This window comes from Haliotis rufescens, unplaced genomic scaffold (assembly GCF_023055435.1).
Source record: "Haliotis rufescens isolate VD_foot unplaced genomic scaffold, xgHalRufe1.0.p SCAF_38, whole genome shotgun sequence".
In the NCBI taxonomy this organism is placed as follows: Eukaryota; Metazoa; Mollusca; class Gastropoda; order Lepetellida; family Haliotidae; genus Haliotis; species Haliotis rufescens.
In genome coordinates, this window is record NW_025964090.1 from 3,684,159 (window position 1) to 3,710,753 (window position 26,595).

At 39.5% G+C, this 26,595-nt stretch overlaps 2 protein-coding genes across 2 annotated transcripts in view; one reads left to right on the forward strand and one right to left on the reverse strand.

The window, feature by feature from the left end:
* LOC124113799 (neutrophil collagenase-like) overlaps positions 1 to 8,374 on the forward strand; it is a 29,805-nt gene extending 21,431 nt beyond the window's left edge. Inside the window, exons 7-12 of the mRNA XM_046474320.2 lie at positions 555 to 653; positions 1,281 to 1,457; positions 2,643 to 2,782; positions 3,334 to 3,485; positions 5,126 to 5,212; positions 6,472 to 8,374. Coding sequence (XP_046330276.2) covers positions 555 to 653; positions 1,281 to 1,457; positions 2,643 to 2,782; positions 3,334 to 3,485; positions 5,126 to 5,212; positions 6,472 to 6,556 — 740 coding nt within the window. The 3' untranslated portion in view covers positions 6,557 to 8,374. The remainder of the gene's footprint in view (positions 1 to 554; positions 654 to 1,280; positions 1,458 to 2,642; positions 2,783 to 3,333; positions 3,486 to 5,125; positions 5,213 to 6,471) is intronic.
* A 6,941-nt stretch (positions 8,375 to 15,315) lies between these two features.
* LOC124113798 (protein unc-93 homolog A-like) lies at positions 15,316 to 20,168 on the reverse strand. The gene is made up of 3 exons (XM_046474319.2): positions 19,021 to 20,168; positions 17,784 to 18,051; positions 15,316 to 17,383 (listed from the first exon to the last, which is right to left on the reverse strand). Exons 1-3 carry the CDS (start codon positions 19,864 to 19,866, stop codon positions 17,106 to 17,108), a joined length of 1,392 nt encoding a protein of 463 aa, XP_046330275.2. The 5' UTR covers positions 19,867 to 20,168; the 3' UTR covers positions 15,316 to 17,105.
* Between the last annotated feature and the right edge of the window lie 6,427 nt (positions 20,169 to 26,595).

A 26,595-nucleotide genomic window follows, 5' to 3' on the forward strand; every position in this document is an offset into this window, starting at 1 on the left:
ATGTGTGATGTCATATATCTCTGTAATAATATAAATTGAAGGTTGTGAACTAAAACATTTGGTGTGTGGAAGCATTCTTACATGGTCGACCCTCATGAAAAATATTGGCGCAATTGCATCAAAAATCATGACTTGAGGCCGAACTATAAATACATCAGCGATTCGAATTTTTTCATATGCATGACTTTTACGCCATGAGAGCTATTCTCCAAAGTATTAGTTTCAGAACTGGCGCAATTGCATTAAAAAATCATCATGACTATTGAAACCAACGAGAAATGTTTATCCCATATTGATGTATTTGATACGGATATCACGGGCGATATTACCTGCATCATACTAATGAGTATCTCACTAGTGCAGTGAGTGCAGATTACGTGCACATGACGTATTAATACACAGTGGTCGCAATATGACAGTTTTGAAGTGTATACTTTCTTTAGCCAGACAGTTTATATCCATAAAGGATATCCAGAGTTCAATGTAACCCTATCGATGGTTAATGTGTGGCTTGAGCTTAACATGTTTGAGAGTTTTATTTATGTTTGGTACAGGAAAGCCAGATGGATGGTTTCCAACGCTAGGAGGTTTCGTACCAACACGAGCTCCCACAGTTCCAACGTGTAACAGTCTCTTCCAGGCTGTTGTGTGGGGTATGTCTAAACTTAGAGAGTTAGTTTGGCGTCACGCTATGAAGATCCGGGGTAAGAATAGGTCTTCAGCAACCATGCTGGCCGTAAAAGGCGACTATGCTTGTCGTAAGAGGCGACTAACGGGATCGGATGGTCAGGCCCGCAGACTTGGTTGACGCATGTCATCTTATCCCAATTGCGTGGATCGATGCTCATGACGTCAATCATTGGATTGTCTTGTCCAGACCATTATTAACAGACCGCCGTGATAAAGCTGGAATATGGCTGACCAGCTGGAATTTTGCTGAGTGTGGCGTTAAGCAACAAACAAACAAACTGGTGTTACGCTGTTATGAAAGGTATTCCAGTGATCAGCTTCGGGAGGAAAGCCCAAAGTCTGAAGGTCTTAGACATTGTGGAGGCAAACGAAGAATCATAATAATTAAGAATCTCTCATTCGAACCCATGATCATCAGATTCTTGCACGTCTAAAGTATGCACACTGCACCGCGAATCGCACACTCTCTATGTTTGTCGCCAGTGTCACATTTATGGTACGTTTCCATTGTCATTCTAATGTTATGTTTTCAGTGTCGCCCTCATGGTATGTCTCCTGTGCTACAATAATTGAAATAACTTTTCACACAGGTACTGACAGAAAGGCATATGGGATCTACATGGACCTAGCATATGCAATCAATGACGGGCGGTATGCTCAAGGTATCCCACAGAGGCTGCAGACTGTGTTCCCTGGAGCACCCGTGGAGGTGGATTTTGCTTTCACGATGAACCAAAACAGACGAACAAAGACCTTCATGTTTATGGGTGAGTGTCACATTCATCACCCCCCGTATAACCATTATTTAAAATCTCCTGGCCGCTTCATATCAAAAAACGTTATGAAATTTTACTTGTTACGCTGTCAGGTCTTCGGCATTTACAGCGTTTTGTCGTCAAATGGGTAATATGTAAATATTGTTAAAAGTGGCGTAATACCATTCACACTGAGTCTCATCCGTTATGTTAAAGTACACACACAGTGTTAGGTGTTTGTTGTATGAATATAGGTTTGGGTTCGAACAGTCAAATAGTCCGAGCATCTGTGCCAGAATTGCTGTATTGGCTGTCAAGCTATGACAATGGTAGATGTATATTATGTCTTTTAAATACTATTTTCCTTATGAAAACATTTCCCATAATGCAAACTCAAGATATGATCTAATTCCCTTCAAAATAATTCCAGAGACATCCTGTTTGAAATAGTATGCGTTATTTACGTGACATTCAGTTAACAGTTACTCCTATGCATTCGATCATAGGTAGTTTGATTTGTGATTTGATACTTTGTGATTTGATTTGATACCTTGGAATCGAATCGAGTAATCGAGGTAACATATATAATATAAGTATTTTACGAAATATATTTAGGAATAAAATCATATGATATGTCCATGTATTAAGAGTAATAGTTCGTCACGGACGAAGTGAGAAAGGTAATACCCCAGCAGATATAACACTACCTGAGATGACCAGAGATAACACTACCTGAGATGACCAGAGATAACACTACCTGAGATGCCAAGAGCTGCTTGTGAAGGTTTGCACATACTAGGATAACTACGATGACCCATTTGAGACAAAACACCGGTACATACTATAGGGACGTATGACCTTGACAGTTACATGACAACGTTTATTCATAGAAACTCATGCTTGTCATAAGAGGCGACAAACGGGATCGGGTGGTTGATGCATGTCATCGATCGATGTTCATGATGTCAATCACTGGATTGTCTGGTCCAGACTCGATTATTTGCAGACCGCCGTCATGTAGTTGGAATATTGCATAGTGCGGCGTTAAACAACAAACAAACAAATCATAGAAACTCAATTTAATCACTGATTTGGCACCAATTTGAGGCAAGTTCAACTGATTCAAAAACAGAATTTTAAACTAGACTAAAATTGAAATGAAATACTATTTCTACAATATATTTACCTTGGTTTCAGGTCCTAGCGTTTGGCGGTTTACAGGATATACCCTCGACAGGGACTACCCCAAGGGCTTCAATGTCGGCCAACTGCCAGAACCGCCGATCTCAGCTGTAGCGGTGGCTGAAAATGGCCTCCCGTCCATATTCATGTTTGGGGTGAGACCATCACCCTACATCTCAGCAGCGATGCTCGATTCAGTGTCTTATGATACATACCCTGACACATTCGCCACTGGTATTGAATTGGGCCAGAGTATACGTAGAGTCGAGGAAGAATTGTCTTCCATTCTAGTTTCAGTGACCATTGTATTTGTTGATGTGTCTTACTACCTAGCACCGAGATATAGATAAGAAAACCATTGTTAGGTTATTGTTATTATCAAGAGGTTGGCGGCGGTCGGGTAGCCTAGTGGTTAAAGCGTTCGCTCATCATGCCGAAGACCCGGGTTCGATTCCCGACATGGGTTCTATGTGTGAAGCCTATTTCTGATGTCCACCGCCGTGATATTGCTAGAATATAGCTAAAAACGGCGCAAAACCATACTCACTCTCACTATCAAGAGGTTATTACTCTAGTCCCAAAACTTATTCTAAGGCTGCTAGCTAGTAGTTTCTTGATGAACCAGATTTCGCATGAAATGTGTTTCCAGGAACTTCAAAATGTCAATAAAGAACTATAATGCAGCAAGAGTTGTTTCCCCTTTCAGCGAACAAAATGGTGGATCTGGGACGAGACCCACTACAACGTGGTACGTCCAAAGGGATTGGACTTTCAAGGTTTCTGGTCTCACAATCCTTCCAAATATCCCCTTGTCACAAAATATACTGACGGGGACGTATATTTTATTCACAACGATAAGTACGTTTGCAAGATTTTCCCTCTTTCTAGATTATAATAGGTCTTTCTGTCTCTTTTCTTCCATGTGTTGTCTCTCGGCCTACATGTACTGGGGTACTTCAGGATGTTTTTTGCCATTAACGTCTTTATTGTTTGCAACGACGTTTCTTGCCCCTAATAGTTGAATGCTTGTGATATAAACTGCACAAAAAAAGTTAGGGATCATGAATATATTTGGGAATATTTCTTGTGAAATACACAATTTCCCAAAATTATCCCCCAAAATATTCATTTTCTCTAACTTTTTGTGTTCGGTATATGTTATGAGGAGGCAAGATGTAACCCGAAACGTCGTTGCGAACATTAAAAATATTGTTACCTTTTCATGTCTTCATTAATGCTCTCGAACTGTTTTAAAGGTTCTTCACTCGACATCAGTCTCGTATTAATATTATCATGAGTGTAATTGGAGGTTGTTCCCACTAGTGAGCACAATCGAATAATAGTATAACTCGACAACATGACACGGGTTGTTCCTCAACAGTTAAACACGACCAGTATTCAATGGTCTGGTGTAAGTTTTCTGTGTATGTCTGGACGTTGGTATCTCGTTCATAGACGGTACTACAGACAAGAACGCTGGCCGAAATCAGAACAGGGTGAAAAGGGAAAGTGGTTGGATAGCGGACAATCCAGTGATTGATATTATGAGCAGCGATCCACGCCGCCAGGTTACAATGACACGCAATCAACCAAGTCACAGAACCTGACCACTTGATCCATTTGGGCTCCTCTTGCGACCAGTAAATGTTGTCGTGGACGTATTTCAATCTGGAATCTTCACGGGTCCATTTACAAAAGCAATCCATTTAAGCCTTGATGTTTAAACAATTTACTTGCTTTTGCATGTGTTTGTGACAGGTGTCACTGGTGGACCAGGATACGCTCAACCTTTCGCGAACACCTGGTATAATCACAATTTGATAGTGATTCATAAGCACATGCTCATGATTAAGTCAGAATAGACTCTGCTTTTAGCAGATATATCTAATGACTTTGGAAAGAATTTTGTTGATTTGATTTACTCATTGGCCGTAGTGCATGTTATTATTTCCTCCCGTGCAAAGTATGTCGATCAGAAATCTATGTAGGCGTATATACAACGACGTACCTTGTTTTAATCCGATTGTAGGAGATTCTTAATCTCAATGGAAAACAATAATAATAAAAAATAATAAATAATAATAATAATAATAATAATAATAATAATAATAATAATAATAATAATAATAATGTGTAATGTGTAATGCTTACCCTTTTCGCTAACACCTGGTCCCATCGCTGATTTTCAGTGATTCATTCATATAATTTTCACCGATAATTTTGCCTTTCACTCCCAATGGAATCTGTTTCGTCATAAAGTCGAGTTATTCTCTGGCGTTGACGTTTTAAATTTTAGAAACTATGCTGTTCATGTACATGTAGATTTGAAGGTACTGAATCACATGTGGGTGAGTCAACTGCCGACTCAGGGGTATCATCTTGACAGTCACCTTTCACATAACGTGTCCATGTAGATCGACGGTTTAATAGAATATGGTAATCTTTAGAAGCGCAGACAGTGTAATGGCGTCTGTTATACTGTTATGATATCATTTCAGTCACGTGAGGTTGAACGCACGAACTGCCAGGAGTGGATATCCAAAGAAGGGGGTACCCGAGTGGATACTCCAGTCTTGTCCGAACACGTAAGTTAACCTGGAAACACCCTACGCCTAATACCTAACTAACTATTTGATAACGAATTTGAAACGAAATCATTGTTAACCTTCTGGTACCGGAGAATTAAAATCGAGTGCACAATGTTGTGACGTCGTGAGCATTCATTTAAGTAAATTATTATATACAGATTAATATAAATAAATGCAGCAAAGAGGGTTTGGGTGATCCTGGCACAGTCAGACTTGTCAGCCACATCATCAGCTCAGGGCCCCTGCCCCCTCTACGCCTCCAAGTAAGTGCTGCCTTGTGGAATCCACCGAAAACTTTTCGAAGAATGTGAAGACTCCCCAACACTGCAGTTTTCTGCATAACCCATATTGTCAGCAGGGCTGTATTCCTGGTAGAAAAGCCGGGTACTCTCCCAATGTCAGTCAACAGATTGGGAGGTGCCAAGCCTAAGGCATGGAGAACAATGGGGAGTAGGACCACTATGTACTTGGGAGGCAAGCGTGACATTTCGAAAGCGAGGTCCGCATATTTGCCATGTTTTTTCCTGAATCTTGTCAATCATATTAGTGTCAAAAGGGACAGAAAAGTTAATGATGTAAATGATTTCATTGGATTTATCAAAAAGGACACGATCAGGTTTGTTGGCCTGGAAAGGCCTGAGGCTGTAAACGGGCCTATTCCGAAAAATTTTGTATTTGATAATTTTTGACGACCCTGGACGGACCTCTGAGTCAAAACCACAAGCATGCCGAAGACGGTCATAAAAAGATCGAGTCACTCCATCTTGTCGCTTAAGATACTGTTTGTGCCAAGGCTGGGCATCAATGTGTTGTTGGACAGTCTCATTAAATTCATTACATAGTCTACATTTCATATTTACATTTTGATGCAAAATCACACATTGACGGTTATTATTATTGTTGTTTGTGTTATCATTATTTTTATTATTATTACACCAAGGTAATAACAATGCTGCTCGATGGGTATTCACCTGAGTGCTACTTTGCACTGAATTCTTCTGCTTCTTCTTATTATTACCCGACCAATAGTCGGCCAATAAGGATGTACCCTGGTCTTTACTGACAGTATTCCAATTTCTAATTTAGTTTCTAACTCTAATTCATATAACCACCCAAAAGAAAAACACGTGGGTGGCGCTACATTCTGCTTGTTAATTTCCGTGAAATTCTCACGATGCTAAATAAACATAAGCAAACTATTCACATAATTAACATGCATAATCGTTTCATTAATAATATTTCATTCTTTTTTCCAGGGCAACAACAGCAAGCAGGACGGACTATATTGGCTCCATCGTATGTGCCCTGTTATTGCTGTGGACAACTATATGGAGGCACTAATCATATGTACATTGACTCTTTGCTCAAAGTTTTATATTTCTCTCAGGACGCATCCAACATTACTTGGAATTTCCGTTATCATATACCTTTGTGGATAAAAGTACGATTCAGAGAATCAGTAAATTATAAACAATTGCACTGAATTCTTAGCGACCGACTCTTTGATAATTCAGTGGGTACGGGGCCTTGGCCTTGGTTCATAGTTTTCATTAAAAATATATCTTGTTGTGCACCTGTAGCCGAAAAAATAAGAAGTTAGGCTCATAGTTTACATTAAAACTTTATCTTGTTGTGCACCTGTAGCCGAGAAAATAAGAAGTTAGGCTCATAGTTTTCATTAAAAATATATCTGGTTTTGCACCTGTAGCCGAATAAATAAGAAGTTAGGCTCATAGTTTTCATTAAAAATATATCTGATTTTGCACCTGTAGCCGAAAAAATAAGAAGTTAGGCTCATAGTTTTCATTAAAAATATATCTGATTTTGCACCTGTAGCCGAATAAATAAGAAGTTAGGCTCATAGTTTTCATTAAAAATATATCTTGTTGTGCACCTGTAGCCGAATAAATAAGAAGTTAGGCTCATAGTTTTCATTAAAAATATATCTGGTTTTGCACCTGTAGCCGAATAAATAAGAAGTTAGGCTCATAGTTTTCATTAAAAATATATCTGATTTTGCACCTGTAGCCGAATAAATAAGAAGTTAGGCTCATAGTTTTCATTAAAAATATATCTTGTTGTGCACCTGTAGCCGAATAAATAAGAAGTTAGGCTCATAGTTTTCATTAAAAATATATCTTGTTGTGCACCTGTAGCCGAATAAATAAGAAGTTAGGCTCATAGTTTTGATTAAAAATATATCTGGTTTTGCACCTGTTGCCTAAAAAATAAGAAGTTAGGCTCATAGTTTTCATTAAAAATATATCTTGTTGTGCACCTGTAGCCGAAAAAATAAGAAGTTAGGCTCATAGTTTTCATTAAAAATATATCTTGTTGTGCACCTGTAGCCGAAAAGATAAGAAGTTAGGCTCATAGTTTTCATTTAAAATATATCTTGTTGTGCACCTGTAGCCGAAAAATAGGAAGTTAGGCTCATAGTTTTCATTAGAAATATATCTTGTTTTACACCTGTAGACGAAAAAATATTTAGCCTCCGAACAAAATCACAGCCCCTCCCCCCTCCCCTCTCTTACCACACCCACTCACCAGAATACAAAAGTTTCCCTTATAATAGTATACCTTTTTGAGACCTATTCTGCAGTGTGTAAGGAAGTGAACGAAACCCAGTAATAATCCTGCTATAAAGCGGTGGTGGCTAGGCCCGGAAAACAGTTACTGAAAACATGAGCAACGGTCGAGTCGGACCACCCGATCCACTTTAGTCAGCATTTAACAAATCATACTTGGGCCCAGATCTGCACCGGACCTCAAGTGCCATGGAAACACATCCAGCAATCTTACATAAACTATAGGCAAAATATAAGTACATACTATTTTTAGATGTAATAAACACTAAGTTTGTTAGGTATCCACATTTGTTTTTACGATAGCATTAATGTTAACATGATACTTTAAATATTTATGCAGTACTTATATATATGTATATAGAGCATGTATATGAAATTATATATAAATATATGTGCATGTATATATTTTGAGATGCAAATAATACAGATGGGGTAGTGCTGTATAACTTTGTGAAGAGACTTTCTATTATTGTAAATAACTTTGTTCAAGAATAATGAAGGATTGTAAAAGATTCTTATGTGTATGACCGTATTTATGTAATGAATGGAATAAATCAGTATTGTTTATGTATAAACACTGGTTGTTAAATTATTATCTTGGCTTGACTTTCACAAACATGAACATATTTATGATTTGTATACGATTTCGATTGGAATGTGATGATACGTACCCACATGTGCATACCCCTATGTAGAGTGAACCTAATTATGTTTCAAAACGTTTTAACTGTATAGCCGAATTTATTGGATCCACATCGTACCAATAATAATATTCCATAAAGAATATATCCGGTCGCCTAGTTTCATTTGAAAATAAATGATACATGATAATTTTAATTTTAAAAATCAACTTATAATATATACACACTATTTACAAGGTTGAATGGTTTATCACATATCGATTCTGCAAAAGGTCTGTACTCTCATGAATTTTATAAATCTTTGAGGAATTGATTTAAACCCGTGTCTATACGAGCAAACAAACTACAAGTCTATTATAAAAGTGCTCGAAGCAACCGTACAATATTGGTTCACTTTCACCTCGTCTGTGTGAAGGACCCGGGTTCGAGACATGGGTACAATGTGTGAAGCTCATTTTTGGTGTCCCCCGCCGTGATATTGCTGGAATATTGCTAAAAGCGGCGTAAAACCATACTCACTCACTCCGGCCTGTCCCACATTGAAGCACGTGTTATATTTGTCCTCTCAGATTGGTGTACCGAAATATGCCTGTTTATCCAGAGTACTTGGTATTCGGTAGGATGAGATGGTCTCGGGAAGTAGTTGGATTGGGACCGACTTGGGGCTTGACTTCTGAGAGTCTATTTTGCTTCTGTGGTGCCCCACACTGAAACACATATTACATGTGTCTCCTCAGACTGGTGACTTTGTTCGTAATATGCCTCTGTTCACCCAGAGTAAATGGGTATCCTGCAGGATGAGATAGTAATGAATGTCAGTTTTCAAGCGCCTTAGGTTGTATACTCCCCAGGAAGCCAATACTAATATTTACTGGCGTCTTCTGTCCGCGCTTATCCGGGTCGGCATAGGTCAGCAGCTTTGCTTATCGTTGGAGGTGACGAAATGGAATCAGTAATCAGTAAGCCAGACTGGGTCACTTGGTTGTCAGCGTGTTGTCGTGCACTGACTGAATGAGTCGGTGCGCATAACATCAACCACTGATTTGCCTGACCCACACTTGATTGTGTACAGGTTGCCGTGATCACCTGGGTAAAAGCTTGCTAAGGCATTAAGCAGCACCCAACCACACACTCTTGCGCTTTCTGTAGAGTAATCTTGATCAAAACACTGAAGCTACCACTGAACAAAACACTTCATTCCAAACTTTTCAACTTATGCAACGCGGGAATCCCCTCCCAAAACAAACAGATAGACAGACAGGCAGACAAACAAACGAAAAGCATGTTTTACCTTACCTGACGCTACACACTAGCGTCAGGTAAGTATAAAAAACATTGCATTTAATCAGAAATGCACTTTGGGCTATACAAAAACACGGGCATTATCAGACATCCTAAGACTGTGCAATCAAAAGAAATATATCCCATTTGGAATGTTCTTGGAAAACCATTCTGCTCTTGAATATTTTGGAATGCATATTTATATTAATATAGCTACATAACTTCTTCAGAAGTTCAGGATAATTTGTCAAAAATGAAAGCAAATGCCAGCTGATGTTTAATGAGAAAATACTATGTGAAATGCTGCACTTCATTATAATTGATAACATCTATGTAAAACATTGTGGAAACAAATTGTGATCCCCTTCTTGCTGATATGTTTCATTATGCGGAATTTCTGCTCGGACTTGCAAAGGTACTTACAAGGTAATCTGGCCAAGAGGTTCAACTGAAGTTTCAGGTATATTGATAATCTGTTTTCGTTCAATAACTATCAAATAGCCAATTCCCTTCCACTGATTTACCCACCTGAACTAGAATTAAGTATAACCGTGAAACCGTCTGATCTACTTCACAGTTAGGTCTGTGCATAACGATTCAGAGTCACAAAAACTCTCAACACGACTGTATGTTCATTGATACAACTCCTTGTTCGGGTTTTTCAAGGGGAACGGTGGCTCGGACGTCTAAGGCAGCAATTCGTAGTCCTGAGATGTGTCCCTTAGCCACGATAACGTTTCTAACATCATACTCATGCTCGTGTTTGTTTGCTTGTATCGTATTCTTTAACGCCACACTCAACAATATTCCAGCTATACTACGGCGGTTTGTAAATAAGATGTTGCTTGTCATCATGAGCATCGATCTACGCAATTGGGATTCGATGACATGCATCAACAAAGTCTGCGAACCTGACCACACGATGACGTTAGTCGCCTAATACGACAAGCATGGTTCTGGGCAGGATCTTCACGGGGCCGTTATGGTGATTTTAAACACAATGGTCACGTCTAAGACTTCCTCCCACGTCAAGCTAATATAGTCCGGCAGAGAGGACAAAATCCAAGAATTTGGGGATAAAGTTTTTTTTATTGCTGGATTTGTTTAAGTACACATTCTAGGTTATGAAATAGACTGATGACACTCTGTCATCTTTGGGCATTTTAAAATATTTAAGATGGCCGCCAAGATGGCCGCTAAAACATGAAAATATCTCTTCCGTGCTAATTGTATGGAATATGGGACTACTTTTGGTGCATATCACTATTGTTTTGCCTTCAACATATTAGAATATGTTATTCTTAATGAAATAGTTTCATTTGGAAATGTAATTAATCAAAATAATAGGCAATAATGTCTATGAAAAACCCCAAATCAGTATATATCGTTATATATACATTTGTTATTATATTATTCAGTGTCAACTGGGATGCTTGTGGATTTTCTAACGATTGTTAATGTTCTATAGTTACAAAATAAGATAAATTCCCACTGCATTTTGAAATCAAATTATAAAAAACAATAAAGATAAATAAAAATAATAGTAACCTCATAAGAGGTGCAAATAAAGCAAAACTTATTATGTCTGTTATACACATGGTTATGTTAAATTGTGTTAAATACTTTTAAGAAATTCATGCCAAAACAAACTGGGCCAAAACAGATTGGGCCAACTTTTTTGGAAAAAAAGAATGGAACAATTAATGACTGGTCCCTTTCAATGGCTGCCTCAAAGCTTGAACTTGACATCTCAGCATGCACTGCAAACACGAAAACGACGTTTTTTTCCGTATATGGTCATTGGACCGAAAAACGACTAAAAATTCATTAAAATTGATTAATTGGTTAGCGTCTAGAAAGTGTCCGGAAAAGCGTCGAGTTTTTCAAGCGTAAAATGGACGGAAAAACGATGCTTTTTGCTCCGCCTTGTACAACTGTTAACGGCCAATCAGATGGCGCTGGTCCCCCGACGCACGTGATGCCAAAGGCTTCTTTTCGGAAGCATAAGGTTTCGTATTTCTGGCATGGCTTGCTCTAGTATCTGTCGCGCGCAGTGCAGCGAGATTTGCTGATTAGTCAGTTTTAGGATATGTAATATGGTAATGGAATTCAGACACGCGCCAAGAAGTCAAACCAAACCATGCTACCAAGTTTATTGAGATAACATATCCCCCCGCTATGTACAGTTACCTCTATCGAATAATGGGTTGTGTTTCATTTGGTTATAACAGTAACTAATTTTGTAATGTGAAGTTTACACGATACACGGCTTTTCCATAGGACGAGAGGTGGGTCACATGACGTTTATCACGTGACTGTATTCTTGAAATTACGTAAACACTGACTACTTCCACATTCCTGGGGAAAACCCTGGGAATTCCCAAGTACGAATTCATACAGAAGCGTTGTTTTTCATCATTTAGACCCTTTAATTTTGAACGTAGCGTCTTAGCATACTCTGGGATAAGTCATAGAGTTTGGTTGCATGCCCGTTCAAGGATACCGATCCTAGAGAAAAAAAAACAACCAAAAATCCAAACTACCGTAGTGACAATCTACAGCAATCTATGAATTTACCTTAGTATCTATTTGACACATCTTTACAATCACCTTTCAATGATCGGCCAATTGATCAGTGATGACAAAGGCTTGAAATCGCCACAGGTTAATTAACAACTTCGGAAATATCTCCCGTCACGTTTATCGTGTCGGCCATTTTGTACTTGATGTAAATGTATTACAACGCTCTGTCATTGTGATTGACTTACTGAGGTAGTTCTTAACGGACCTTCTCATCTAATGAGGCTATTTTTTTGGATACATTTCTTGTAAACAAACTAAAACAGATGTTCCTCGCTTTGGGGGGAACTATTTTATTCCGGAATGGCCTATTAAAGCTAACAGTAAGTCAAGGCACAATGCGTGTATATGATCTGTTATTATATGTGTTTAACAAATACGGTTTTGGGCGTTAATAAAATACACTGACGCAAGTATATTCTAATCAAATCAATTGGATAATTGAATATGCTTTATTTTACATATTACATAACATCACTACACAAAATTTGGACAGTTGCAGTAACACACTACGGTGATCGCATTAAACACCACTTTGAACAGTATTTTAGTTATATCACGGTGTATCAGACTGATGTGGGATAAAAATCCGAAGTGGTTCAGGCCATCCAACGGGTGTTCGCGAAAGGTGGCACCCATACAGGTGGCACCCGTCACAAACACATGCAAGGACAAGTCAATTGTTCACCTGAACACACAATGATGCCCGTCCTCACTATTACCGAGCATGTAAATTATATTGTCCGTCAAAAACATGGACGAGTATAAGCAATATGTTCCTACAGGTAATACATGTCATACATTTGACAAAATGTATTGGCTCAGAGCATTATTGTTCATCACAGCGTATAGACTCGGCATGCAGATGAACTCATCAGCGCATTTTTACACTTTATCTTTTAACTGGCATGTTAAACTTCTATTTCATAACTCAGTTTTATTTGCACGGATCACTATGGAATCTTGGAAGGGACATTGTCGCGTTGTCGTATTGCCGCATTGACGCCCTTACAAAAACAAGCAAAACGTGTCGAAATTAACCAAAGCGCGACAATTCGACAACGCGATATTTTGGCCATTTGTCGCATTGTCGCGTTGTCGCATTGTCGCTCTTTGAATAATCTTTTTCTATATTTTACAAAAGGGCGACAATGCCGTAACGCGACATTTTTCAATGTCAAAATATGTCTCGTTGTCGCATTGTCGCCCCATCACAAATATGTATAGAAGGCGTAAAGTTCAGTTAATGTTACAGTTAGGAAGCGGTAACCAAGTTATATCTGTCGTAAAGTTCAACTTGATACATGTACGTCTTGAATTGAAAACACAAGTCCGTCCGCGAGTCCATAACGTTTTATGGTGAGCTCTTCTCTATAAGTGCTTAGTGTTCAACTCCCAGTTTCAAACACGTTGTACCTCATCAACAATCCACATTCCTCTAGTGCAGCGATAGTCCGGAAGATCTTACTCTTGACCGTATCAGACAACTGACGAGTGCACGCCTGACCTGTGACCTCATTACACCCCCCCCCCATGAGGTGTTTGCAGAAGGGAGAGGGGCAGGAAATGTGTGCTCCGGTTATATCCCATTAGTTAGACGTCCCATTAGTTAGACGTCCCAATTGTTAGACATTTCTATTTAGGCAAAGAGGGAATATACCTACAGGTGTAATGGATCAGTCCTAATTAGATTAAAGTACTGAGTAGGGATAGGGGACTCACAGTTTAGGGAGTATAAATGTTATAATTTCGTTTAATTAACCTAAATTACCTTACTCTCAGCACAGGTTCAATAGGCATGAGATTAACTGTGTAAACTATGGAGTAGCTTAATTGTCTTACTGTATGATCAGTTGAAGGAGTTGAGTTTAGATTACGTACTCATCAAACAAATAAAAATGATCTTGGGGTACGTATCATTATCAGTATCGATATGGATGGTTTAAGGAAAGTAGAGTACATCATCTCTCGGCGTGGAAGTGAGCAGTTGATGTTAGATGGATATATTTACAACAGAAACCGCGAGAGGCAAACCTGCTCACATTCGAGATGTGTCGTCAAGACGTGCAATGGGAAATGTACGACTGTCGGTGACTTTCTTTGCAATCAGTCGGAACATAACCATCCGCCTGAAGATGAAACCAGAGTGAACTGGCCCAGCTGGTGAACTGGTGAACTGGTCCAGCCCAGCGCGTAGCTCGCGACACACTGTATACTGCATGTTGTATACAGTATATTGCGGCTGATATACTGTATACTGCATGTGATACTGATTTGCGGAAAAGCTGCAACTTTCAAGATTCAAGATTCAATTTGCATTTATTTCATATACAACAGACCGCCGTCATATATCACTGGAATGCTGCTGAGAGCGGCGTTAAAACAACTTGTTTTCATAATGGAGCGCTGCAGTCATTTAAAATGGAACCGTATACATGTGTTGTACCAACTCAATCACTCTGTTTCGAATATTCAGCAGCAAAAATATATAATAACCAGCTGTGAGGAGAGATATAAGATTTTTATAAGCAGTCAAATATGGATGATAAAGGACCCCTCACTGATTAGGTTCTTGTTTACTTAAGAGCAGAGTTGGCCTTGTTAGATGATATAACGGTGTTCTCCCAGATCGCCTAATTTCTCCCCACAAGGTACCAAAATACAATTAGGTGATGTGGGTATGCCATGCCTGGATGAGATTTATAATTAGGTAATGTGGGTAGTTGGAACAGTCCACTTTACTGAATGAAGGGATGACAAGACAGCCAGAGATACATAGTTTTACATATTTTAATCAACAATATATTATAAGAAGTAGCCTCTATCAAAAACTATGTGTCTCTGTGTCTCTTGTTGAATTAGCATTAGATAAGGTTGAGAAATAATTTGGAAAGTGTGTCGTCTCCTACCCCAGCTGGCGCCATCACAAATCGTCAATCACCCACTGACCCATAGCCCCGACAGCTGAATGTCCTGCTATTTTTCAAAAATTAAACTACAAGCGGCGGTATTGATTTAAACATATTTTATTTCGGAAAACCAAATGGATTAGGCACAAGTGACACACTTACGAGGCCTTCTCCTATTACATTGTAGCTCCAGTGTCTGCTTCAACCAACTCACTAACTGTGTTATTGATGATGAGGAAGAAACCTAAACTGATTGTATGTATGTGAAGAAAACCTTGAGCCAATATTCATTTTTGAAAATTCAGAATAATCAATTATCCTTAAAAAGAATGCCGTGCTTGTTGACTTTATAATGTTTCGACAGGCATTTTGCCAGTTATCTTGCTTTTTAAGAATCAAATTATGTTTTAAATGATACCAGTTCATTTAGAATACCATATTCTAATTAGTTGAAAGCAAAATATTAGTGATTTGCTCCAAAAGTGGTATCATATTCCATACTGTTAGCAAGGAAGCGATATTTTCATGTTATGGCGGCCATCTTGTCGGCCATCTTGAATATTTCAAAATGCCCAAAGATGACAGAGTGTCATCAGTCAGTTTCATAATCTAGAGTACATCATTAAACAAATCCAGCAATAAAAAAAACTTTATCCCCTAATTCTGGGTTGGGGGAAAATATTCATTTCTCTGCCGGACTAATATGCCCTTGATATACTGATGAAAGTGACGTTAAACCAAACTCACGTACTTACTTTCAAAGCTTCCAGTGTACTGATAAGCCATACCATGCTAACTTGCTGAAGAACGCATCTTTCGTGCATGATGTTCTTATTGTATATACTGTTTCATAGACTAAAAGGAATGCGTAGACCATGTTTTTATTTAAAATTATAAATGTTTTTAAATGTTTATTAAGTCCTTGAAATGAGGCCACATGACATTGTCGCACACACATTACAGTAAAGATGGAGCTTATGACAGAGGCTACATACTTAGGTAATGTAGGTTAGATTGTTGCAGAATCATGTGAATGATGGTCCTATGTAGGACCCCTCCGTTCCAGTGTAGCTTAGCTACTGTTCTTGACCTCTCCCTCGTCTCTCATATCTACCTTCATGTAAGATGGTGTCACACGTAACGTATGTAGGTGCTTGAACAGCATTTTTTTGCGTCCTGTCGACAACAATAAACTTTCCAGATATCCCCTATCTTTACAGAAAGTTATAAAAACATCATGCCACGTGCTTCATCAGGATAGAAAAAGCACCATGCACACTACTTCAAGGGGCTGACGATACACTTTGATTAAAGCGCGCATAGAATTGTAACCAACGTCTTGCAAAATTAATCATAAAGACATAAAGAGTCAATATGATAAATCGTACTTTACTTACGTCAGTTGACGTCGTGGTGTGAATGCAAAATATACTTGAGATAAAGATTTGACATGGTAGTGCAGGACATGATGACCCTTTTCGCGAACATCTGATGTCATCACTGATTTTCAGTGATCCATTCATTTTATTTTCACCGTTATTTTGCCTTTGAGATTTCCTTTGATGGAGCCTATGAACTCTGCTGTTGGTAGAGATTTCTTAATATGGAAAGGGTCATTTTCACAATGAAAGTGAAACGATTATGTAACGCAATTATTGTTTCTATATCGTCTTCGCGTGTAATTACGTAGCCTGAAACGTCAATAAACATAAAATCTGAATATTTGGAAATTTACATAGTGAACGCAGGGTGGTTATAACTTGATTAGATATTTACTCCTGATAATGTGTGAACCACATTTGTTAACAACAGTTTGAACAAACGAAGTTTTACTTCAGAGCAATGTATGTTGATACACACACTTGTCATGTATGTAATCTTGCACATGGTGTCAGTTTGTAAATTTAGATTCCTTTGTGTCATTTGAGCTAACTTTGATTGAAGTGGTAGCTGCGACCACTTTGCGCTTCTGTTGCACTCGTGCATAAATCTCTACGCCTGTGTACATAGTCATAGCCAAGGCTAACAAAGCCAGCACACAAATAAGTTTTGTCTTCAAACACAGAAAGTTGCTCAGTACTAATATAAGGGTGAATCCGATGGCTTTCCATGTGTGGAAGTTGGCAAAGGCTGGCCCGGTCTTTTCCGGGAACAGCATGGCTATCAGAGCTGAAGAAAATCAAAACAAGGTCGACTTTGATATGGCGTTAAGTCCGATATTACGTCAAGGATACATGACGTCGTGTTTCCGACTTTTCCCTGCGTAATTGTACTTTCCCCAGGGTAAGTTTTATTGTAATGGCGACTAGGTCACCTGTGTCCTGATAATTATGAGATTTTATCAATAAGTGAGTGAGTATGGCTTTACGCTGCTTTAAGCAATATTACAGCAATATCACGGCGGGGGACACTTGAAATGGGATAACACATTGTACCCATGTCGGGAATCGAACCCGGGTCTTCGGCGTGACGAGCGAACGCTTTAACCACTAGGCTACCCGACCGCCCCTTTTATCAATAAGAGAAACTGAACAGGATAACGAAGTAAATGAATGTAAAAGGTTCTTACAGTTGGATTGTGTTTGCCATATTCCTTCCCCAATAGCCCATACAATGGGGATGACGAAGATGTACTTGGTGTCGTCGCTTGTCGGCGTCCACAGATACAGCGTTACAAATACCCCGCCGTGTAAAACAGCAGCAGTGAAGAAGAGAATGTAACGTCCAACGTACTTCGCAATGCGACTGAATAGGAAGGCACAGGACGCAGTGGTTGCCCCGTACGTTGTCATGACGAAACCAACCATTTGTATTCCGATAGGACAGCTGACAAAGGACTGCAACAGAACGTATGATGATGACTATTGATACATTCCATGCTATTAAATACTAACTGGCTATTGCATACACACTGCGTCATGTATTTATACTGTCTATTGCATTAATATTTCCTATTGTATTTATTCTGCCTGTTGCATACATATTGCGTGTTGCATAAATACTGCTCCTAGCATCGATACTGCCTATTGCATTAATATTTCCTATTGTATTCATTCTGCCTGTTGCATACATATTGTCTTGTTGCATAAATACTGCTCCTAGCATCGATACTGCCTATTGCATTAATATTGCCTATTGTATTCATTCTGCCTGTTGCATACATATTGCTTGTTGCATAAACACTGCTCCTAGCATCGATACTGCCTATTGCATTAATATTGCCTATTGTATTCATTCGGCCTGTTGCATACATATTGCTTAATGCATACATACTGCCTATTGTATATATGCTGCCTATTGCACACTTACTGTTTATTGAATATATACTGCACATTGCATATTGCATACCATTTTGTACCTTCTGTTGAAAACAAATATACTGAATGTTGCATGCTTACCGCTTATTGTATATAAACTGACTGTTGCATATAAGCCGCATATTGCATATATTGCCTATTGCACACATGCTGCTTATTGCATATGTACTGTCTTTTGCATTCATTCTGCCTGAGTAATATATACTACCTATAGAATACATATTACCCGTTGCATACATACTGATTTATACAGAAAGGAACAGTGCATAAACTCATGTCAACAGTATCGATAGGTTTTCTAAATTTTGTGTGAAAGCGATTTGTAATCCAGCAACACACATCGGGAGACATCAAAAATTGACTTGTCACTGAAGTAAAATATTAAGTGTTAACTTCACTACATTGAAAATATCACTTTGAAAATATCAGTTCTTGCTCAACAATGTCCAATCTCATTATGATACAATGGCTAAAGAACAAATAACCTACCCTTGTGTAGTCTGACCATAATATGGCATGTTCCACCGATTGGAACATTATGAAAGGAACCAGGAATATCATCTTGCTGGTGAATAACGTCACGAAGAAGGAACGCAGAGACTGCTTCAAGCTGGTATTGCTGTTCCACTCACTTGTCGGTAAAGGTGGTAAGAAGATAATCGTGATGATCAAAGCAATAATATCACATCCAAGATAGATGCCAAGAAGAATGTACACCAGACTCATCTCTGGAGGGGCTATGTCTGTTCCGTTTGATGCCCCAGGACAATAGTCAGACCCACAAACAGCTTTTCCTGTGACATTGCTGTAAGTTCCTGATTGTAGGATCAGTGACGACACAAGGTTGCCTGGAATCTGGGTGGTTTCAAATATGGTGAAGAACAATCCATTCAATTTACAGAGGACGTCGTAAGGGACTGCTCCTGTAGACTTGGCAAGAGAGTAGGAACAGACTGAAATGTAAACACTCTGACTCGTCCACAGAAAACCTGTGATGGCTCCGAGAAGAACTGAAGAAGGAATGAGGGTGGAAAATGCCGGATAGAAGTTCGAGCTTGTGTACAAAAGGTGGATCACCCAAGACAGGATTATCGTCATTTTGATTCCCATGAACCGGATTACAGCCGGTGCCATAATTCCAGAAAATATAATGCATCCATACAGAACGTTCAAAGAAATGATTCCAAGATCTTCCGCTTCATTGAGACTGCTTTGTAGGTTCTGAATGGCCATGTAAGCAGAAAAGGCCACTAAGAAAGAAGCTGCAAGCACAACGCTACTTCTTATTTCCTTCCCTTCAAAGGAATATGTCTTGGGTTCCTCTTCTTTCTTCATTTTAAGACAGTTGGATGGTGATTAGATAAGAATTTCAATTTCAAAATCCAAATGTGTTTAGTACAGCATTACTCGAAAGGTATGAAGGCTAAACTGCGGTTTCCTTAAGAAAAATCTGAAAACCTGCTAGAACTATATCAACAATAAACCATACACCGCCATTGGAATGAACTGTTCTGTTGGTGCATTGTGTCGAAAAGTGACAAGTGCAACAGTAAAGAAGTATGAAGGAATGTTGATAGTCACGGACGTTGCTAAGCATGTCAATGACGAAGCAATTACAGCAGAAGTAACTCTTGCATCCAAGTGCATTCTCTTATCTGAGTCACTGTACATACTTTTATCTCTGTGTGACCTCAATGACTATGCACATTAAAGTAGACTTCTAGTACATGTTTTGATGGCTATTCATGTCAGGTGAGACCCGTGAAGATCAAGGGTAGAATAGGTCTTCAGCAAACCTTGCTTGCCGTAAAAGGCGACTGTGCTTGTCGTAAGAGGCAACTAACGGTCAGGCTCGCTGACTTGGTTGATGTATGTCATCGTATCCCAAAAGTCAAAAAGACTTTCCATATACATAGCTAATCTCTGTTTTGAGCAGGGTCGATTATACGATTCCGACTACATCATGTGTTTATGAATCACCATCAAATAGCGATAATACTAGGTGTTCGCGAAAAGGTGAGCATATCCTGTCCCACCGGTGGCACCCGTCACAAACACATTCAAGCAAGTCAATTGTTCAGCTGAATAAAACATACAGGAACATATGGTATAGCTCAAAATATTGAATTGCTTCAGAAAACATTTTGTCATTGATGAATCGTTTTGAAAGCTTTACTAACCCTGATCAAATAAATTTGAGCAAGAGTCGTATGACGCGCTATGAAATAATCTTTTTTAACTATAAAACTTCAGCTTCAAAGACTAACCAGTTTCGATCATCCGCCCAAACAGGTTCAGTTGAGGCACTGAAAATTATATAATAGTATAAGTGCAGTCTGTGATGACACCAGATGTTCGAGAAAGGGTCATCAGGTCCTGCCCTGCCATATCAAAACGATATCATCGGTCGTAAGTAGAATACGATTGATCATAAATTTGCCAAAAGCAATTTTTGTCATTCGTGCGTCAAATAGTAATTTTTTTTGTCATTAGTGGGTCAAATTTGGAAATGTCCTCCATATGTCTGCCATTTGTGTGCGTGTGTGTGTGAGTGTGTGTGTGTGTGTGCGTGCGTGCGTGCGTGCGTGCGTGCGTGCGTGTGCGTGTGCATTCGATTCTGTGGATAGACGTCGATTGTGAAAATGTTTACAAAAGCCCAACTTGGATGGCAAAATGTATATAATACTTGAATCAATTTATCAAAATATTAAATCATGTGTTCGATGTGACGAAGCTGTGACTGACTTTTTCGACTGTCCAATCGGTCTGCGTCAAGGATGTGTATTGAGCCCTATGCTGTTTTCATTTTTCATCAATGAACTATATAATGAAATTTCACTTTCTGGAAAACATGGAGTCCAACTATTACCTGACATAATAAAACTCTTGATGTTGCTGTTTGCGGATGATGTAAATCTTATGTCAAGCACCATATCAGGATTACAGAACCAACTGGACATTCTGTCAATGTATTCGGATACATGGAAACTTGAAGTAAACTTTGTGATTTTAAGAAAAATGGACCTACTGCACTGAGAGAAAAGAGGACATATATATAAAGGTGAATATATGGATATTGCCCGAGAATATAAATACCTTGTAATATTATTCACAAGTACATTAAACTTAAGTAAATCGGTGTTAAATTTATCAACAAGAGCAAAGGAAGCTTTCTTTAAATTGCAGTCTGTTGTGTATAAACTTGGCGTTGTTACACCTCACATTTTCTTTAAACTGTTTGATTATCAAATACAGCCGATCTTATTGTATGGCGCAGAAATATGGGGCTGTCGAAAGTATTATTCAATCGAAAAGGTTCACCTGTTCGCCTGTGAAAGATTTCTTAATGTGAGCATGTCAACTCCCAGTAATATGGTTTACAGTGAATGTGGGCGGTTCCCACTACATAGAGCTTCTTATACTCGATGCCTACGCTATTGGCTGAAGTAATTATGTATGCCTGAACATCGTTTGCCCAAAAAGCCTATAATATGCTGGTATATCTTGATGATATTTGGAAGAACACATGGGCTTCCGGTATACGCTTAACTCTTTTCAATTATGGCTTTGGATTCATATGGATCTTGCAATCTATTGGTGACATAAATATGTTTTTACAACAATTTCGTACACGTGATATAGATATGTTCAGGCAGGATTGGCACTCTACACTTTCAGGAAGTTCGAGATACGACACACATCGTAATATTAAGTCTCTCCTTGAACCAGAGTCGTATCTTTCAAATTTAAGATTCAAACGCCTCCGCAATACCTTTATACGCTTTAGACTTGGTCTGAATGAGTTAAAAGTAAATAGAGGAAGATATTTAAATACTGTAAAGTCACTAAGAATTTGCCCCTTATGTTACCTGGGTGCTGAAGACGAATTTCATTTTATGTTTATTTGCCCTGTATATAACAAAACAAGAATGAAATATCTACCCGCCTGGTCGTTTTCATGTATATCAACTGATACCTTTGAATGTCTGCTGTCAAACAAAACGTATAGCGTTCAACTACAAGTATCTTTATACATTCATCAAGCTTTTGTGTTACGTCAGTTGTTGTTGTCTTGATACTCCGAATTCTACAATATATGTTAATACAACTGTATGTCTATGTAACTCACGTGTATATAGGCCAATGGCCTTACATACAATAAACCACTGAATTGAATTGGGTAGAAAGAGAAACATGATACCGTTTAATCATAGAAAGTGAATTTAAATACAGCGATATAAAAACAGAAGTGTTAGACGAAACTTGAGAACCGAATTGATTCACTGAAATAGCTTAATTATTGAACTATAATTCAAATGCAATACAATTTTCTACAATATATATCCGCCGATTCCATTGGGCGTAAAAGGCAACATAGCGATGAAAATCACATGAATGGATCACTTAAAATCTGTGATAGCACCAGTTGTTCTCGAGAAGGGTAAGCATGTCCTGTCCTACCATGTAAAAACGAAATCATAGGTATAGTTTTTATTCACATCAAGACGTCAACCGTCCCAAATAATAGTGCCCAATAATCTAAATAAGTACGAATAAGTACGAGTGGTCTGCCAATGAGGGTGTCAGATGTCAACAGTAAGTCATTACTTTCTGAGTTTGGTGATTTATAAGTCTTCAAAAGTAAAAAAAGGATGGTCCTTCATTCTGCTGCGCTTGGAGCACTTGTTAATTCCCGGGTCAAATTCAAACTTTCCAAAAGAAATAGAGGAAAACCCATCTCATTGTCGACATGCATTATTGGACTTCTGGCGTCCAGGGCAACAGCAGGAAGCACAACGGACTATATCCGCTCCATCTTGTGCGCCCTGATATTGCTGGGGACAACTATATAGAGGCAGTAATCATATCTGTATGGATTCTTTGCTCCAAATATTATATTTCGTTCAGTGTTTTATATCCATAATCATTCATATTCATAGATAAAAGTACGATTCAGAGCATCAATTAATTTGAGACAAATGTACTTGAATTGAATGAAATACTAATGTACATTCTATGTTTGGCGATTTTACATGATAATAGTAGACCTGTTTGGAAGCCTATTTCGCAGTGTGTTAGTGAGTGAACGAATGCTGTTCAACGCTGAAGTCAGTAATAATCCTGCCATATTATGCGGCCTGTAAATAATCGAACCAGGAAAACCAGTGACTGAAAGCATGATCAACAGTCGTGTCGGACCACACGACCCTCTTGAGTCTGCAATAACAACAAGCATGGAATACTTGGGACCAGGTTTACCCCGGTATTTTAGTTGCCATGGGAACACAGTCATCGGTCTGACACATACTCTGAGTAAAATATGCTGTCAATATGCAAAAGGAACACAAAGTTTGATATGTACCCAATATTTATTTTTACATAGCATAAAAAACAAAAATATGTTGATATAAAGCATATATATGAAATTATATATATATGTATATATATACTCTTCAAAAAAGAAACTTGACATAGATGTAAAACCACTTTTTGCCAAATATCTAAAACAATTACACTAAATGAGAACCAAATAAGTCAAACAGAAAGATGATGTGTCTATAATTCGCGAAAACACATGCAAAGCACATAAACGTAGTGTTTGGGGATCAATTTTACAGCTTCATCCAAACGCAACCGCCTGTAAAAAACGTGCAGCACAGGATCCTGCATTTAGGCATGCAGGCACCCCTGCTGAATGGGTATAAAAATCCACCTCAACGGCTGTTCATACAGTCCTTATAACGGCAGTAGAGGCGGTGACAGAATGCCAAGACTGAATGCAGCTCAACGGAACAACGCCATTGGGAGATTACAAGCTGGAGCAACTCAGCAAGAAGTGGCCAGGCACTTTTGCGTATCCAGACAGACAATCTCCCCACTGTGGACCCGATACAACAACACCAACAGAGTTGACGACAGAACAAGGTCAGGAAGACCAAGCGTGACAACCCAAGCACAAGATCGATACATCCGACTGCGACACCTCCGAGACCGCACTACCACAGCCACGTCTACAACCACACAGATCCCTGGGGTATGCAGAATATCAGATCAAACGGTACGCAACAGACTGAGGGAGGCTGGACTTTTTGCATGAGGACCTGTTCGACGTCATGTATTGATCCTACAGCCTTACGTTCTTCCTCACGTCAACGTCTATGGCGGACAGTTCCAGCAGGACAACGTTCGACCGCATATTGCACGTGTTTGTCAGGACTTCTTACAGCACAACAACATCCAGACATTACCTTGGCCAGCCCGGTCACCAGATTTGTCTCCGATTGAGCATCGGTGGGACGAGTTGGATCGACGCGTTCGCAAAAGGAATCCACCGCCCCAAACACTTCCGACGCTTCTTGATGCACTTCAGCTTGAATGGCAGCACATCCAATAGCGTGTTATTGACAACTTGATTGCATCTATGGGTCGTCGGTGTCAAGCGGTGATTGATGCACGTGGTGGGCACAACCGATATTGACATTTTCTGTACCCCTGTGACATTAACTGTATCGTGTACGTGTGTCTGTCTAGGTGACACGATTAATGTTTTGAACATTGTGTACATTGATCTTCAAACAGTGTTTCAATTATGGTTTCTGTGTCCTATTTTGAAACAATTACATTTTGAAAGTCAGTGTCAAGTTTCTTTTTTTGAAGAGTATATATATGTATATGTATGTAAACTGACGTCCAATAGAAACTTTACCAACTGAAAATAAAAATTTCAGACAAAGTATAATTTTTTTTCGATGAAGTCTATAAAAAACACATAACCTAAATACAACAATAGTGTATGCAGAAAATGTTAATCGTCTGTTACATGTTTGCGAGATAACACGCGAAAAAGTGAAAAACACGTGCACCACGGACAACTGCAAATGCACGTGCGGGTAAGAGTATAAAACGATTGCAACGGCAAGTCAGACATCCACAGTGATAAAAAAACACAAAAGAAATGCCACGACTCACAGTGGAACAACGTGAACGAGCCTTGGGTGTGGTACAGATGGGAGACACCCACGCCCATATTGCACGAACCTTCGGTTGCTCCCGCGTTGCCGTTACCAACTTGATGCAACGTTACAGACAGACAGGGCGGACCGCTGACAGGCCAAGAACAGGCAGACCCAGGGTGACCACGCCTCATGATGACCGGTACTTGCGTACCTTGCACCTCCGAAATCGCTTCCTTGCAGTGACGTCATCGGCGACAAATGCCTTAGGTCACAGGGCTCAGGGCTCAGCTCTTTTAGACCATACAGAGGACAGCTATTGACAGCGCAACATCGTCATCTGCGATCGAGATGGGCCCGGACTGTACGACGTTGGCATCGACGTGACTGGCAGAGGGTTGTCTTCACTGACGAAAGTCGATTCTGTATGTTTAGGGCTGATGGCAGACAACGTGTTTACCGCCGAAGGGGTGAACGAACGGCGGCGTGTTGCGTGCAGGAGGTCTTACCATATGGTGGAGGGAGTGTCATGGTGTGGGGAGGGATCTGTGGGCAGGAGAGGACACCGCTGGTCATCGTTGACGGAAACTTGACAACTCAGCGTTACATGGATAACATTCTTCATCCAGTTGTCCTACCATTTCTCCAACAGCAGCCACTCGGTGTCATTTATCAGCATGACAACGCTAGAGCCCATACAGCCAGAATTGTCACTAACATCCTCGCAGCCAACAACGTCAACGTCCTGCCGTGGCCTGCACGCTCACCCGACATGTCCCCCATAGAACACCTCTGGGACTTGATGGATCGTCGTGTTCGACAACGACCACACTCTCCAGCCAACCGGCAAGAACAGATCTTGGCCCTCCAAGAAGAATGGCGTCAAATCCCACGTGACCTCATAAGACGACTGACTTTTTCTGTGCGTCGAAGAGTTTTTGCGTGTATTGAGGCATTTGGTGGTCACACACGCTACTAATGACTTGTTATTGAACGTGAGCGATTGTTAATGTACTCTGCCTATTGTCCATGATTCTGAAAGCTCGAGTTTTGTACCACACCCAACTTTGGGGGGCTCTGACGTCATTCTCGGTCGCGGTATGATTGTCAT